The 15,960-nt window shown below is 39.6% G+C and overlaps 6 protein-coding genes across 6 annotated transcripts; 2 read left to right on the forward strand and 4 right to left on the reverse strand.

Annotated features, from left to right (window-relative positions):
- Window positions 1-152: 152 nt before the first annotated feature.
- Window positions 153-5,708, forward strand: ECM29 (Ecm29p; the record flags this gene model as incomplete). Its single annotated transcript, XM_018132700.1, has 1 exon — window positions 153-5,708. One exon carries the CDS (start codon window positions 153-155, stop codon window positions 5,706-5,708), a length of 5,556 nt encoding a protein of 1,851 aa, XP_017988019.1.
- A 183-nt stretch (window positions 5,709-5,891) lies between these two features.
- On the reverse strand, window positions 5,892-6,596 carry UBI4 (ubiquitin; the record flags this gene model as incomplete). Its single annotated transcript, XM_018132699.1, has 1 exon — window positions 5,892-6,596. One exon carries the CDS (start codon window positions 6,594-6,596, stop codon window positions 5,892-5,894), a length of 705 nt encoding a protein of 234 aa, XP_017988020.1.
- Window positions 6,597-7,665: 1,069 nt separating this feature from the next.
- Window positions 7,666-8,436, reverse strand: ENT4 (Ent4p; the record flags this gene model as incomplete). Its single annotated transcript, XM_018132698.1, has 1 exon — window positions 7,666-8,436. One exon carries the CDS (start codon window positions 8,434-8,436, stop codon window positions 7,666-7,668), a length of 771 nt encoding a protein of 256 aa, XP_017988021.1.
- Window positions 8,437-8,725: 289 nt separating this feature from the next.
- PRP19 (E3 ubiquitin-protein ligase PRP19) lies at window positions 8,726-10,356 on the reverse strand (the record flags this gene model as incomplete). Its single annotated transcript, XM_018132697.1, has 2 exons — window positions 8,726-10,275; window positions 10,344-10,356. 2 exons carry the CDS (start codon window positions 10,354-10,356, stop codon window positions 8,726-8,728), a joined length of 1,563 nt encoding a protein of 520 aa, XP_017988022.1.
- A 333-nt stretch (window positions 10,357-10,689) lies between these two features.
- On the reverse strand, window positions 10,690-12,045 carry STR3 (cystathionine beta-lyase STR3; the record flags this gene model as incomplete). The annotated part of the gene is made up of 1 exon (XM_018132696.1): window positions 10,690-12,045. The coding sequence occupies one exon, from the start codon at window positions 12,043-12,045 to the stop codon at window positions 10,690-10,692; it is 1,356 nt and encodes a 451-aa protein (XP_017988023.1).
- A 1,036-nt stretch (window positions 12,046-13,081) lies between these two features.
- Window positions 13,082-15,748, forward strand: AW171_hschr52961 (Zn(II)2Cys6 transcription factor; the record flags this gene model as incomplete). Its single annotated transcript, XM_018132695.1, has 1 exon — window positions 13,082-15,748. The coding sequence occupies one exon, from the start codon at window positions 13,082-13,084 to the stop codon at window positions 15,746-15,748; it is 2,667 nt and encodes an 888-aa protein (XP_017988024.1).
- Between the last annotated feature and the right edge of the window lie 212 nt (window positions 15,749-15,960).

The raw sequence follows: 15,960 nt of genomic DNA on the forward strand, positions 1-15,960 counted from the left end.
CGTGTCTATAATATAGATCATAAAGAACGAAAATCTTGGCCCTTAACGTTCTTAAATTTCAAAGGGAATTTGCCACTTACTTAGATTTGCATTAAATCAATACTTGCACATTCACATATTTGGTGGGGTTATTGTTCATATTAACTGTTAGAATGTCTGGTCACGCTCAATCAAACGAGCAGCAGGAGCTAGGTTTGGTGGAAAAAGTTGAGTTGAGAATTGCTCTTGCAGATACAGCAGAGAAATTCGAACAGCAGCTGAGTACGTTTTTAGCGCCATTACTGTTAAAACTAGCCTCTCCACATCAATCTGTGAAGCAGGCTGTTCTTCAATCTTGTAACCAGGTTATATTAAGATTGAATACTTACACTGACGTTAAACTTCCGATCGAAAAGTTGGTGTTACAAGCTAAATCCCCTAATTTAGAAGCAAATGTGGATAGTTCTGCAGTAATATTGTACAGTTTATTATTTGTATCAAAAGGTGTAAATCGCTTAGATGACAATGAGAGAGACAGGTTGCTGCCATTGATATTGAATGGAGTTAGTAGGATGCAGGGATCATCGCAGGCGAGGATGTTTCATGTGCTTTGTAAGCTGTTACTGGATTGGAAAATGCCTGCAATGGGAACAAAAGCCTATGACGAGGCTATTGAAACGTTGAAGATTGAAGACAAACGTGACATTGACTTTTGGATGCAAAGATTCACTGAATTTTTCCTTTTAATACCAGTTAAAGCGGAGAACGCCAGTAGCGCTATTCCAAGAGGGTACACATGCCCTGGGCTTTCAGCTGGTGATGTTGCCTTTTTTACCTATAATGCAGGCCTTTCCTTTAATAGGGATCAATTGACCCAGTATAAACATGCTGTTTATCAATTTGTAGTAGACGCGTTTGTTTCCAAAGATAATATCCAATACTGTAAGTTCCTCTCTGTGGTCTCTGTAGACAGTTCGTCTATATCCGAACAGGCTGTTGTTGCCCTAAATAGGGTTCAGTTACCAGTTGAAAATGAAGATTATATTAATTTTCTACTTCACTTGTTTATTGGTGATAAGAATAATGGTGTGCCTCCCGTCACTCATGTTTTACAAGAAAAAATTTTAAGTATTCTATGCACCAGTGTAACTGCAACTAAGAAAGATGTGGTTATTCCTGAAATAGCTTCTATCGGTCTATATTCTGAGTTTCGCAAGCTAAAATCATTAACCCTAAAGTTTATTCAGCATGTTTCAAAACATAACTATTCTGCATTAGCAAGGCCTTCGGAAGCTGGTGACTATTCCACAAATATAGCAGCATTAATCCGTAATAACATTATATCGGAAGGTTGGCCAAAGCTGACAGCCAGCACAGCGATGCCAAATTTTAGTTTAGCAATCGAACAAAGAAGGGCACAGTATGAGACGTTGGGCGAAATGGTCAAGCGAGATTTCTCCTTGTTTGAAGATTTATCGTATGCTGAATTCCTTCTTGACGCATTGAAAGGTGATCTAACAGATTTTAAAGCCAGCATCCAAGAAGCATTAAGCTCCTTCACCATCCACCTACCACATATATCAGCGTCAAAAAGGACGAAATTAAAAAAGAAGCTACTTGATATAATGACAACGAATGTTATGATGTCAGATTCTAGGGATGAGGAGGCAGGTATTATGGCTTGTAAATATGTTGCTATAAAATATGTGAATGCAACCTTTCCCTTTAGCAATGCTGATGCTAGATTAATAAACGTGCTGGGTACATCAAGAACTAATAGTTTTGAACTTATTGAAGAAGCTTACAAAGGGTTACATCCATATTGGTTTAGAGTTGGGCAAAGTTTAAATGTGAAAGAAATCAAACCGTCAGCTGAGCTCCTTGGAACTACTAAAAAATATACAGATTTCCCTTCATTTGAATCCTACATTACCGCTCTTTTGAAGCTAATAAAAAATGAAGCCACTACTGGGAAAATAAGAGAATCTTTAAATACTGCCATTAGGTTTGCCTTGCAGATCTTGATAACAAATGCAGTTAAAGGTAGTAATACCATAATAGAGCAAGACGAGGATTGGTCTTTACGTATAGAACGGGCGATTTACACCGATGAGAAAGCATTAAAATTAACACATGACAGTATCAGTAATTTAAGCTCAGAATCTTATGTGTCTTTTTTGACATTGATGTTCAAGGAGTTCATCAAAAAAGACCATCATGGAAATACCGTCTCCATATTTAAATATGAAGATCCAATTTTTGGTAATACTGCATTAACGTTTGCGAAACATTCTTCAGATGTAGTTCTACGTCAACTAGATCATATGAATGATTGCCTTTTCACGTTCATCAAAAGATATCAAACTACTGCAGAAGCAGATATCCAATGTGCTGCAAGCCTAATTGGTATAATTGGTTCATATGCTCCTTCGCCCTTTAACTTGACCTTGTTAAAACGATTAGATTCAGAAGATTTTGGAAATGACATACCTACACAAATAGCAGCAAGCTACATTTTGCCAAGATTAAAGTTGCGTTATGACAGCAATTGCAATATCCGTATACCATGTTTTAACTTAGTTAAAACACTAGTCAAAAATATGAAACAGCTAACAATAAAGAATTTCATTTATTACTCATTAGAGCAAATATTAAGCTTGGGAACATTGTTGCTGCTTAATGAAGATGAAAGAGTCCCTATTTTAAAGGAAATAACTGAAACTTTGCGGCCAACTCTACTGAATAATGAACTCACAATCACCCTTTGGGCATATACGACTTTTTATATTAATGATGATGAGCAGTTAAATGAAAATTTTAGCGCTTTGAAGGATACCCACGTTTCAAAGCACACGGAGTTCCTCTTTACTTCTGGGGAAGCACTCACCATTATCCTCGGTGGCTGGCTCTCGAAGTATTTAATTCAGAAGTTAGATGTTAATGTACCAATTGCTAATTTACAATCTGTCTTTCCGGGGAAGCATCTCTCTAAAGGACTCAGCGAGATTCTTTCCGGTTGCAACTCTTCAAAGCCGGCAATGCGAAAGGCTTGCTGTATCTGGTTACTTTCACTCGTTCAATACCTGGGTCACTTACATGACGTAAATGAGCGCTGTACCGAAATTCATCTGGCTTTTATGAAATTTTTGGCAGATCGAGATGAATTGGTTCAGGAATCGGCAAGTAAGGGATTAGGTTTTATTTACGAGATTGGAAACACTGATTTAAAAGAGGAAATGATGAAGAATTTAATTAAAAGTTTTGCTGACCCTGCAAAAACTATGGCGATGAATTCAGGCACAATTTCTGCAGAAACAACGCTGTTTGATGCTAATGTTTTGAATGGTGGAGATGGATATATCTCAACATATAAGGATGTGCTGGATTTAGCCAGTGAAGTAGGTGATCCTAGTTTGGTCTATAAATTTATGGATCTCGCAAGGAGCTCTAACCTGTGGTCATCCAGAAAAGGAATTGCATTCGGACTAGGAAATATCATTTCGAAAAATTCACTAGAGAAAATGTTACTGGATGATAAGGCTATGGCTCAAAAACTAATCCCTAAGCTTTTCAGATATCGCTTTGACCCAGTTACTTCTGTTGCAAAGTCAATGAACGATATTTGGAACACTCTAGTGACTGATCCTGCTAAGACAACCCAACAATATTTCCCGGATATTTTGAAAGAATTATTAGATAAGATGGGGAATACAGAATGGCGAGTAAGAGAGGCTAGTACATTAGCGTTAATTGATTTATTGCAAAAGTCAACTATTGGGGACTATGATACACAAGTGGAAGCAATTTGGACGAAGACTTTTAGAGTAATGGACGACATAAAAGACTCTGTTCGTGAATCAGGGTCTAGGCTGGCTCAAGTTTTATCGAAAATTTTAGTAAGAGCTTTAGATGATAAAAATGGTCTTGATACGGAAAAATCTAAAAGGATTTTTGATGTGTTGCTTCCATTTTTACTAGGTCCTAAGGGATTGAGCAATGACTCTGAAGAAATTAGAAAATTTGCCCTGAAAACTCTAATGGACTTAATAAAGAACGTTGGAACACGTATTAGACCACATGCACCTCTATTAGTTCAAAAATTAACTTTATCTTTGTCATTCTTGGAGCCGCAGGTTAATAACTATTTATCTTTAAACGCAGATAAATTCAATTTAACAACAGCTCATATTGATGATCACAGAGCTCGCGCCTTAAACGGTTCACCAGTAATGCATACTATTGAAAAACTTGTCAATTTGGCTGATGATAGTATGGTTAATGAAATGACAGATAATGCAATCATAGCAGTAAAGAAGTCTGTTGGCCTCATATCAATAATTGCGTCCAGTAAAATACTCATTTTACTGGCTCAAAAATATGGAATCCTAATGAAAAGTTACTCCGGAAAGCTATTGAAGTTATGTTATAACCAATTCGATAATAGTAACTTTGCTATCTCGTCGGCATTTGCAACATCATTAGGTCATATTTATAAAATTTCTGGTTTGGATAAAACGGTGAAATATTCTAACAAATTGGTGTCTTCATATTTTGAAGCAGAGGACATAGTTGAAAAAAGGATTACGATTGGTGTTGCCATAGACACAATTCACAAATACTCGCTGAAGCAATTTGAAGATGTCCAAACCATTCTAGTTCCTTTACTGTTTGTTGCAAAAAGTAATCCAGAAGAAAGGCTTTCGTCTTTCTTCACCAACATCTGGGTTGAGATCGCTTATTCTACATCTAGTACTGTTAAATTATATTTTGATGAAATTGCAAAATTATGTTCCGAGCATATTAATTCCAGTACATTTACTACCAGGCAGATGTGTGCGAAAAGCATTTCTGAGCTCTGTATTGGCTTTGAATCGAAACTCACTGATAAGCAAAATGATAATTTATTTGAGGTTTTATGCGATGCTAGTAAGCGACGGGTATGGGATGGTAAAGAATGTATAATTGCTGCATTGGTACTCCTAGCAACCAAATCAGAACCCTATTATCTCGCACGTATTGATTTACAAAAGACTATAAAGGAGATACTTATAGCAGAGCTAAATCGTAAAAACAAAAAGTATACTACTCAACTTATAATTGCGGTCTGTGATTTTCTATCTAAATATCCAGATGATGTGGTAACCGAGACCCTGATTAGTGCTGTGATTTCCGTAAGTCCCTATTTGAAGAATTTTAATGGTAATGGAGATCCCAAAGCCAGTTCCGAGAAACCTACCCCTTCCATGACCTCGGTTACCGATGTTCATGATAAATCCTCAAAGGAGAACGTCGAAAAGGAGAAGTCTCGGGTTGCGATGTTAAAGAAGCTTGCAACGGCTGCCTCAATTCATAGATCCCGTTCCGATAACAACTTAGCAGAATTTGTATTGAGAACAACCTTGGCTTTACTTGACCTAACTTATACATGGAGAACGCAGATAGCTGTGTCTGAGATTGGATTACAACTGTTAGACAAAGTAGATACAAACTTGGATGCTGTTTACACGGAAATCTTTGATAAGTTTTGGAGCAAAGTATATGAACTTAATTGTGCAATGGACGTTATTGAGTCGGTGAAGGTACAGCTTATTAAATTTGGTGGAAAACTTAGCTCAAAAGCCCCAAGGTTAAGTGTTCAGATAAAAAGTCAACTGCAGGATATGGTAATACAGTCAAAATCTGCTATCCTCGAAGCAGAGCTCAATAATGTAGGCATAAAGGTTAAGTAGATTGAATCCAACATACTAAAGGATTTTTTTTTTTATTAAGCTATATATGGTGCATATATACGCAAATATATCCACCAGTAAAGAGTATTTTTAACCAGTACACTTTACACCCTTTGATTTTATCCTTCATAAAACAGGACGTATTTCACTGTTATCCGTTATTCAAAACGCAATCAAATATGATCAGCATACCGATCCTAGTTGACCGCCTCTTAGCCGCAAAACCAAATGCAAAGTCGACTCCTTTTGAATGTTATAGTCTGACAAAGTTCTACCATCTTCTAATTGCTTACCGGCAAAAATCAACCTTTGCTGATCAGGAGGAATACCCTCCTTGTCCTGGATTTTCGACTTAACATTGTCAATAGTGTCGGAAGACTCAACCTCTAAAGTAATAGTCTTACCAGTCAAGGTCTTCACAAAAATCTGCATACCACCTCTCAATCTCAAAACCAAATGCAATGTCGACTCCTTCTGAATGTTATAGTCTGACAAAGTTCTACCGTCTTCTAATTGCTTACCAGCAAAAATTAATCTCTGCTGGTCAGGAGGAATACCTTCCTTGTCCTGGATTTTCGACTTAACATTGTCAATAGTGTCGGAAGACTCAACCTCTAAAGTAATAGTCTTACCAGTCAAGGTCTTCACAAAAATCTGCATACCACCTCTTAACCGCAAAACCAAATGCAATGTCGACTCCTTTTGGATGTTATAGTCTGACAAAGTTCTACCATCTTCTAATTGCTTACCAGCAAAAATTAATCTCTGCTGGTCAGGAGGGATTCCTTCCTTATCTTGAATTTTGGATTTAACATTGTCAATAGTATCCGAGGATTCCACCTCCAAGGTTATTGTTTTACCAGTTAAGGTCTTGACGAAGATTTGCATGATTTATAACTATAGCTTGCCAAAGGTGACTCTAAAAACAGGACTATTAGAGCGTTTTATGTTGTCTTTATTACCGGAATCTAGTATGTTACGGTTGCTTGGTAAGGTGGCGAGTCCGTGCCAGTATTTATACCCTTGCCACATAGTCACACAGCCCCTTGATTAGAAAAAGAAACGCAGTTGCTAACCGCCCCGTACCAAATGACAGTTGATTTATCCGGATGTACGAAAGCCTAAGGCAAAACGACAGCGCCCGTAGCCTAACAGGGAAGATGGATAACATCCGAATGGCCTAAACCTTGGCCGTAGCCGCTTCTGGCGGGGTCAATTGCGATGATGCTAAAATCGCAAAACAGAGCTGCATAAGCGGTCCTAAAACCGGCAACTTAAGCATTGATTGTTAAATGTTTCTTATATAGTGATGAAGTGGTAGTCGTCAATACAAAAAAAATTTTGCATGATCAGATTTAAGATTTATACCGAATAATTTGCGATAATACACCGCAGAAGAAAAATTTGTAGTTTACTTTTTAGGGAATATTATGACTGTGTTATATAAAGGGAATTGATAACAAATAGGTCTAATGGAATGGACCGTCTAGTATGCGATTGTCGCCGGGTACGATTGATTTCTTTTAGCAATTGGCGCCAGGTAGCTTATTCCGTAAGACAGTATAATTTCAATGAACAGCGTATCGGCACTGGGAAATGCTTGTTTTATAGTCCAATATACCTCTGTTCCGAGTATAGGAATGTTGAATGCATTCTTTATTTCGGGTAGATAGCATTTTCTAGGTGCCAAACTAGGGACGTTCTTTAGTAGTGACACATGTCCGTAGTGATACCCTTAAGTTGTAAAAATTCGTAGGACTAGACCATTGTAAATTAGTTTTACCCGTTTGTAGCATAGCTCGTCCCAGAACACCGGCCCCCCTAACTATGCGACACTAAGTTAATGAACCCTAACGAGGGCACTGAAGCTCAGCACAATCACGGCCGGTTACAAGTTAGCGTAAACAATTATACGTATTAATATAAAATATATTAACTAGATAACACTAGTACTGTTCTATGGCGAGAAGCGTGAAGCGGTGCTTGGAACGCCTGTGGTGATTAAGTCTTCCCGGGTATCTTCTTCTGCTAGCGCATCTAGCTGGAATTTATGGTTACTTTGATCAAAGCTGTACTTGTAACCGCTTTTCATTACTGACGGCCTGGAAGGTCGGTGAAAACTGTGGCCGTCACTTTTGGGAGAGCCCGTGGGACTTGGGCATATAGGACTCCCCGTGTCATTCTTGGAACTTGTTATTGAATTTCTAACCTGACCCACGGGGTTTAGGTGAACCGAGTCAGTAGATTTTCTACCCGGGGTAGAAATACTTAACTTGAACATATTGAGATCCTCCTTGCGCTTGGCCAGTAAATTCGGATCTTTTAGAACGCTGCAGAGCTTTTTGGAAAGCGTCTGTATATGCTCTATCATCTTCTGGTCATTTTTATCAGTTGTGGAGAATGTTTGTAAGCTTTCAATCAGCACTAAGGATTCTTTAAGCCATGAAACGAATTCTTCAGAACCATTACTCACCAGAAATGTTATCAGCGTAATCGTCTTTAGTAACCGAACTGTACTTTTATGAGAGTTTTTCTTCGAGTTGTTTATTAAACGCTTCCTTAACAGTTGGATAATTTCCCTCAAGGTATTTGGAGTGTAGGTGAGAACACATATTTGTGTTATAAGAGAAGTCGAAACTCCGGCATTTCTATTCTCATCGGTAGCGGTTTTAACTTTAGCAACTGTAGACGAGGTTCCTAAATTTTTAACCGCATCCAATAGCGGCATAATCTAGACAAGCGATGTCAGTTTCTAATTGCAGGTAGCCAGCGTTTGATTGAACCTTGTTTGCACTTTTCAGAGCAACAGTAAATGCTGTTCGTAGTGTTATTTTTATTAAAGATGAGTTTTGCAGAAGGAAAAAATATCATCACACAGACGCCTTTAACTGGAAATAGTAGAATTTCGAAAGCATGACAGATGACTATATGAAGTTACAAAAGAGATGGGCCATGGACATTAGTAACAATGGCACTTGTACTATTAGGATTATAAGCGGTGTTATGAGTTCTTGTGGTTATTCGATTCGCAATATCATGGGAACGACATTCTGCGGACTATCCGGAGATGAACGCAGTAGCCTTAGGTATTTCTTATCGTGCTCTTCATAGTACATGCACATATAGTCAGACAAGTCCTCTATTTCTTTAGTGGCACCTTCTACAAAAGCGGACTTTGCTTTAACATACGTGTATGATGTAATTTTCTTGTCCGACATTTGTAGGAATATGACCTTGCCAGTTTTATCAGTGTCAAAGCGAACAATATCTGCACTTTCAAAGATTAATTTATCCAAAGCCAGAGTTCCTGCGGCCTTTCTGAGGTCATAGACATGGAACTCGTGTGCCGAGTGGAGATAAAGCCAGTATCCATTAGGACCAAACCTGTAAGATACAATGGATTCACCTTTTATGCTAAAGTCTACTGGTATTATTGTGGGCGCTTCATTCGGAGTCGATACACTAAAGATAGCGAGGGAATTTGATGTTATTTGAACAGCAATTAACAAGCCGTCTTTATGGACATTAATATTATTTGGGAGGTCCCCTTCTGGTGAAAGTTTTCTCGTATCAGTCAGCATGAAACTCTTTGAGCCATCGATTGCTGTGTAATATATGCACTTGTTACGGGATAAGCTGACAAAGTAGTCGCCTGCGATATTTGGATTGTAATTTATACTTATCGCGGGGTCCGCAGTGGAAAACGTGCTTAATTTCCCGCTTGGCACATCATATATTCCTGTCGTGGTGTCAGATGAAAAGACAAGCTGGTCGTTGGATATTGGGTGGATGACCCGGGCATCGTTGGGTATTCCTTCTAGTGTGATGATTTTATTATTGCTGATCAATCTATGCCCACTAGCGTCTACAACACATGCAATTCTGCATGTGGTATCGACAAGCCTGTTTGTTGATACTTTTGTCACATGGAACATTGTATCATTGCTTCTTGGATCATCTTGCTCCAATTCGGGAACTAACCTCTTTACAGTAATGGCCTTTGCTTTGGCTAGGTGTTTGGTTGCATTCACGTGCTCTTGGGACTGTTCAACCATGTGATTAATTAGATCAGCGGGTAATTGAGGAGGAGCTGGTGTAGGATTTTCATTACCAGTGGATTCCCCAGTCCCATTGTTTGGGGACTCTCCAATAGCCTCTGTCAATTGGGTTAAAGTGTGCTTTAGTTCATCTCTTTCATGAGTACATTTTGCAGCGACACGTACAGCCGCATCGCAGCGATAAAGGGCTTTGGATAATTCTTTCTTGCATGTGTCAAGTTGTGTCCTTAATTCAAAGTTTTCTAGCATGACTGCATCCCACTCATTTCGTAAGGTAGTTAAAAGGTTAGGTATGCTGTAATTAGAATTTAGAGTTGCAGAGTTAACAGCATTGGTCAGTGAATATTGTTGGGGTGTCTGAGATACCTCAATAATTTGTTCCTTGGTTAATGGGGCTTTAGATATTGGATCTGTTCCATGTTCATCGATGTACTGCTCTAGTAACGATTTTTCAAAAATACATTTTGATGAAGGTGATAGAGCTGGAACACTAGGAGGTTTCCCACTTACTATGAAAATGTAAAACGTTAGTAATTTTATTCAATGGGCAGAAATTTTTTTTGGAGCTATTACATACTAGCACAAAACATTTCGATCTCACGTATCTGGCAGACACTATTATTGGTACTAGCCATCATGAGGTGAGATGAACTTGAATTTTTCACTATATAGCTGTGTCACAAGTTACGAGCAACATGTTTTAAGGTCCAACATGTAAACGAGCGAAGTTCTAAGTCACACTGCCAAGTGAGTCGCATACAAGCTATAAGTCTGAATTTGTCCCAATTACACTTTGCCGTATAATATAGTACGGAAACGGGGCTAAATATCGTATTAGTTATATAAATAATGACATATAAAGCTAGAAAACTGTAGCAGGGCATAAAAATGTACCGTATATACCGTACCATACAATTTAAAGGTTATACTGGGCTATTACAGCAACCAGTATTTTTGGAATTGAAATAAATATCGTATACACTTGCACGTGTATTAGATGCTACAGTGTTCTTGGCAATATGCCCGTTCAATCGGTTCACAACTGTGTTACCATCATCTCTCAATTCTATAATACCAGCATTTTCGAAACTGGCCAGTAGATCCCACTGTAAGTCAGATATGTCTTCTATGCCACAGCAAAGACGAATTAAATCCTCGGGGAACTGTCTTTCCTTACGAAGTAAAGGATCAATGGACGCATGCGACATTTTACATGGCATTGAAATTAGTGAATTAACGCATCCAAAGGAGACTGTTACTGCCCATATTTTGAATTGGGGGTAGCAAACTACCTTTTCAGACAATCTAATGTCACCAGTCTCAATGGAAAGAACAGCTCCGGGGCCATTTGAAAAAGTTCGATGTAACTGAAATTGCGGATGCGACTTTAAACCGACATATCTTGTGCATAGGTTTCTGTTTTCTCCAACAGGTTTAAACCCGCAAATATCCTGAAGCCAATGTGCCAAGACCATCGCATTATACTCCTGTTGTTTTAATCTCAAAGATAGTGTCTTTAGGCCTCGGATTAAAAGCCATGAGTCTAACGGTGCTAGACCCGCTCCTATGGAATTGGTCACGAATTTTACTTCCTGGGCTAATGAAGCTGTAGCAGCAATAATAACCCCGGCCATGATATCATGATGTCCATTAAGATATTTGGTAGCAGATTCATACACATAATCAGCCCCCAATAAAAGTGGGTTACAGTTCACTCCGGACAACATGGTATTGTCAACTACTACCTTGCATCCATCGTCACGCTCCTTAACGAACTGAATTAAGGTAGGCAAGTCTGCCACTTTCATCAATGGGTTCGTGGGGGTCTCCAATAACACGCAAGCAACCCCACGCTGCATTTGGTAGACGTCAAAAAATCTACCTGTATCCGAAGTATCTACATGAATCACCCTCGCATGATTTTGTTTAGCAAGGAAACTCAATAAGCGCTGAGTACCCCCGTAAAGGTCGTCACCTGTAATCACTGTTGGAACTTCCCCCCTATTATTCAAGATAGTCCGCAATATCACATCTAACGCACTCATGCCAGTAGATACCGCGCAAGCTTGTGATTCGTCAACATCATACAACTTCCCTAATTGTGACTCCAGGGAAGTCCGCGTGGGATTACCAGACCTTGTATAATCATAGTCAGGGGCATCGTCTAACGACCTTACCTTGAATGTCGTAGTTTGATATAAGGGCGGAACACTGGCGCCATGGAGGTCACCTGGACTTCCAGTACACAATAACTTTGTCTCCAACGAATGTCCTTTCATTATTCGAGCGTGCTTCTTCAACGACGTGATCAACTCTAATAAGACAAAACACCTATCAGCTAAATACTGCCGAACTAACTTGCTGCATATGAGATTAAATGTCCATATTATGGGTGTGACACATGAAAAGGTAAAATGTAAACAGATAGTGGGTGACCTTATCAGTCCCTCATTGTCTTACCGCGGCTAAGTACCATCTCACGACTATGATGATTCAAGCCACACAATGGAATCACGTGAATTCACCCCACAATCCCTCACTTGATCACGTGAAGTGCCCCACAACTCCACAAGTCACGTGCAATACATCCACACTTAGGTCACATTGCCATTGCGTAGTAGTCACGTGCATCGGCCATAAGTCATACGCGCAAATCATCACGTGCTCGGTATCTCGTTCCCGCGTCTCTTTTTGCAAAGCAACTCTTTATTCTTCCTCCTTTAGTACGTTTTTGTCTCAGCGTGTTCAGCCTTTCCATCGGCGTATTCAGCCTTTCCGTCGGCGTATTCAGCCTTTCCCTTGTCAGATCGGAAAAACAGATCGTGGACAGAACCTGTTTTCCTACGAACGAAGCTCTCAGAAAAATTAATAGCCGGAAAAAATCACGTAAACTGAAAAACCCCTAAACTTACCGCCCACGGATATACGCAGCTAATTTTTCAGACGTAACGTAAAGAACAATTCTATATATAAAAAAGAATATAAGGAATTACTAGTATTTGGTGATTTACTTTAAAGGATTAGTAGAGCTTGTAAAAGGTGTTTATTTACAAAAGATAACCTGAAAACTCTAGAATACCACTTTGTAAATAACCACGATTAAAAAACACTATCTCAGACTTGAATATTATATTAACACATAATTGATTTTGTGTTAAAGTTCTAGCTATATATCATCAATACGTAAATAATTAGAACCTGAGGATCATTGCATCACTTCAAGATTCCAAAAATTTTCTAGCGGTTATCTCTAACCTATGATATGACTGCTGTGAAGCACAGTGAAAAACAATATACCAAAAAGCGTGACCACTGATGGTGAACGAGAAGTCTAAAATTATTCCTATGAAGGACCAGGCTGCCGTTGTACTTGAAGATGGAACGATCTATAAAGTTCAACATAAGAGACAAAGAAAGGTATTAAACTGCGTTCCATGCCACAAAAGAAAGGTTAAGTGCAGCAGGACGAGGCCTGTATGTGATCATTGCCTTAGAAATAGCTATGACTGTGTATATTTTGTTAATGATCGGGTATCTCGAGGAGGACATAATCGTGTTCCAAAAGAAAGTAAGCAGCAGTTGTTGCAAGTGATTGAGAAGGCTCGCCAGGTGGTGCAGCAAGAAGTGCAAGCTGGAAGCATAACATCACAAGGTGTGGAAGCTAAAGATATAATAAGGAAAGCTAGTGCTGATATACTCGATAATGCTAATCTAGGAAATGGGAATGGTACCGTATCTATAGATGGTAGTCAACCATCAGCTTGTGCTATACAGCAACCTATTGTTGATGATGAGCTTCTGGGAACGGTCCTAAATAATCCGTCTCAAGGGCTTGGAAGTTTTCCTTTTACGGGTATTGGGAATGGAGAATTCTACCAGCTAATTCCGAGTAAAGAGAGATGCATGGCACTATTGGAGTACTACAAATCATCGGTACATCCATTGTTACCATTGGTTAACATGGATACGTATATTCCTGATAGTATCAACTTCTGGGGCACCTGGAATGGGACTCTTGATCATAAATCACTGGATTTTCTTCTTCTTCTGCTTCCGATGATTTCGGCAGCGGTGAAAGCGAAGTTTCATGAGATGTACGATGCGCAGCTTATGGAAGAGGTGAAAACATATAACAATTCTATCCGTAGACTTCATGCCTTGTGCGATTTCCCTAACAAGTTTTCTATCAGGTCTCTTACAGGGAGTGTGTTGCTTAACTCAATTGTGGAGAATCCCAACATTACAACGGTTGCACAATTGACGAGATTGGCGCAATGCTTTCAATTGACCTCCGATCCTGCAACCTACCACGGCATCACTGATCAAGAACTTATCCAAACGCGACGCATTTTGTTCTGGCAGATTTTTCAACTAGATACACTAACCGCTTTACACAATAACTTGGTGCCGCTCATTAAGAGTGGAGAGTTCGACACGGCCTTACCAACAGAAGTCAATTCAGATGGTTATCTAAACCCTCGCATTTGCTTCCTAAATGCCAAATATCGCTTTGTAGTGCTCATGAGCGAATTGTGCCAAAGGAATCTGAATATTGACCTCGCTTCGGACAATTCAGCTCATGCCGGTATCAACGAGCGTATTTTGGAGTTACATGCATGTTGCACGGGCAGTGCGGTTGCCTTGAACAGTTACCTTCAGCGCGACAAGTCTGGCGATCCCATCATGCTGAAATTCATCCCATGGGCTATATACATGTTGAACACTTTTGCGGATAGATCTCTACTTCTACTCCATTTATTTATGATTCGAAAGTCGCTTCCTACAATCAGCAAGCGCAAGAAAATAAGGGTTGCAAAGAATGATAAATGTGACCCTATCCTGGACAGTGGCTATGGTGAAGAATCCATGGGCATTCAAGCTCTACTAAACGAGGACAATAACGCCGAATCCTCAACTCAAAGCTCTTTTGTCTACAATTATGACGACTCTAAAAATAACCTCATTCCGGCTTCCCTTCACTACTTAGATGAGTTCATCAAATACCAAGCTGATGATACCTATGCGGTGTTTAACTGGGAGCTCCTGATAGGACATATGCCTATCAACGCGATCACCTTTGCGTTAAAGACTTTGGCTTTAGACCTGCATCGTGCCTTCAAAATGAATAGTTACTTTCAACCTCAAATGGATTTGCGTTATGTGCTTATTTCTAAAGCAATTCCACTGGTTGAGGCAAAAATAGACATAGAAACAGCTGCATGCAAACACTGCTTTCAGCTAATCAAACTACTATTTCAACTAATCCAGGTAAAGTACGGAAATCCAGAAAAATATTCCGACCGGAAATATTACTTTAATAAGTACGAAATTCCGTATGCCCTGGATCATAGTGAGCCTCCAATAGTCCCGCAACCACGCATAGAACAATGGTCTACACATAAGCGCAGTAACGGTCTGAAAATCCCAGACTATGAAAAGAATACCAATTCCAATGCGGCACCTATAAAGACTGATGATGGCTTTTCTTACATACAGCCTTCCGTCCCACAGTCGATTCTGTCCGTACAATACCAACAAGGTACCTTGCCCTCTCCGCCTACTCTTGAAGGCCCGGGACGCGCAGATCCCATGTTCGATGATGCCTTCTTGTTCTCTGCTAATTTCCTTTATAGTAGTGATCAACAGCTTGGAGCGACTTCCTGTGCTCAAATTGCACCTCGGACGATGAAAGCCATCGTAGATGGCGTCGTAGGCGATCTTCCAGATTCATGGGGAGACCTTCTTTCTTCCTTTAATCCCGACCCGCCCGCACTTACCGCGGCAGATTTCAATGAGGCTCATGAAATTTCTAGAATTTACGCGGAGGTACAGAAATACATAATCCTACTATCAGATACGGATTGCGACGTCGAGTACGTCTCTACAGGAGGGGGTCACTATCGGGAGTTCGAGAACGCCCTTCTAGGAATACTCTGCAACATTTTAACAGACACCGCATGCGACCATAACGGTTACATTTAACGTATTAAATAATATAACGTATTAACTAATATAACGTTTAATTCGTCATTAAGTACATTATTATCCCTTTTTAGTCCTTGCATACATTAGCGCTGAGAATAGATAGAAGATCATGCCGCTACCCCTTGCATTTCTTAACCTGCTTCGATTGCGCCGTGTGTCCTATAGCCGGCGCTGGCTAGGGTCCAGTCCATATTCCTGTCGCCGCTTTT

The sequence above is a fragment of the Eremothecium sinecaudum genome, chromosome V (assembly GCF_001548555.1).
Source record: "Eremothecium sinecaudum strain ATCC 58844 chromosome V, complete sequence".
NCBI classification, from domain to species: Eukaryota; Fungi; Ascomycota; class Saccharomycetes; order Saccharomycetales; family Saccharomycetaceae; genus Eremothecium; species Eremothecium sinecaudum.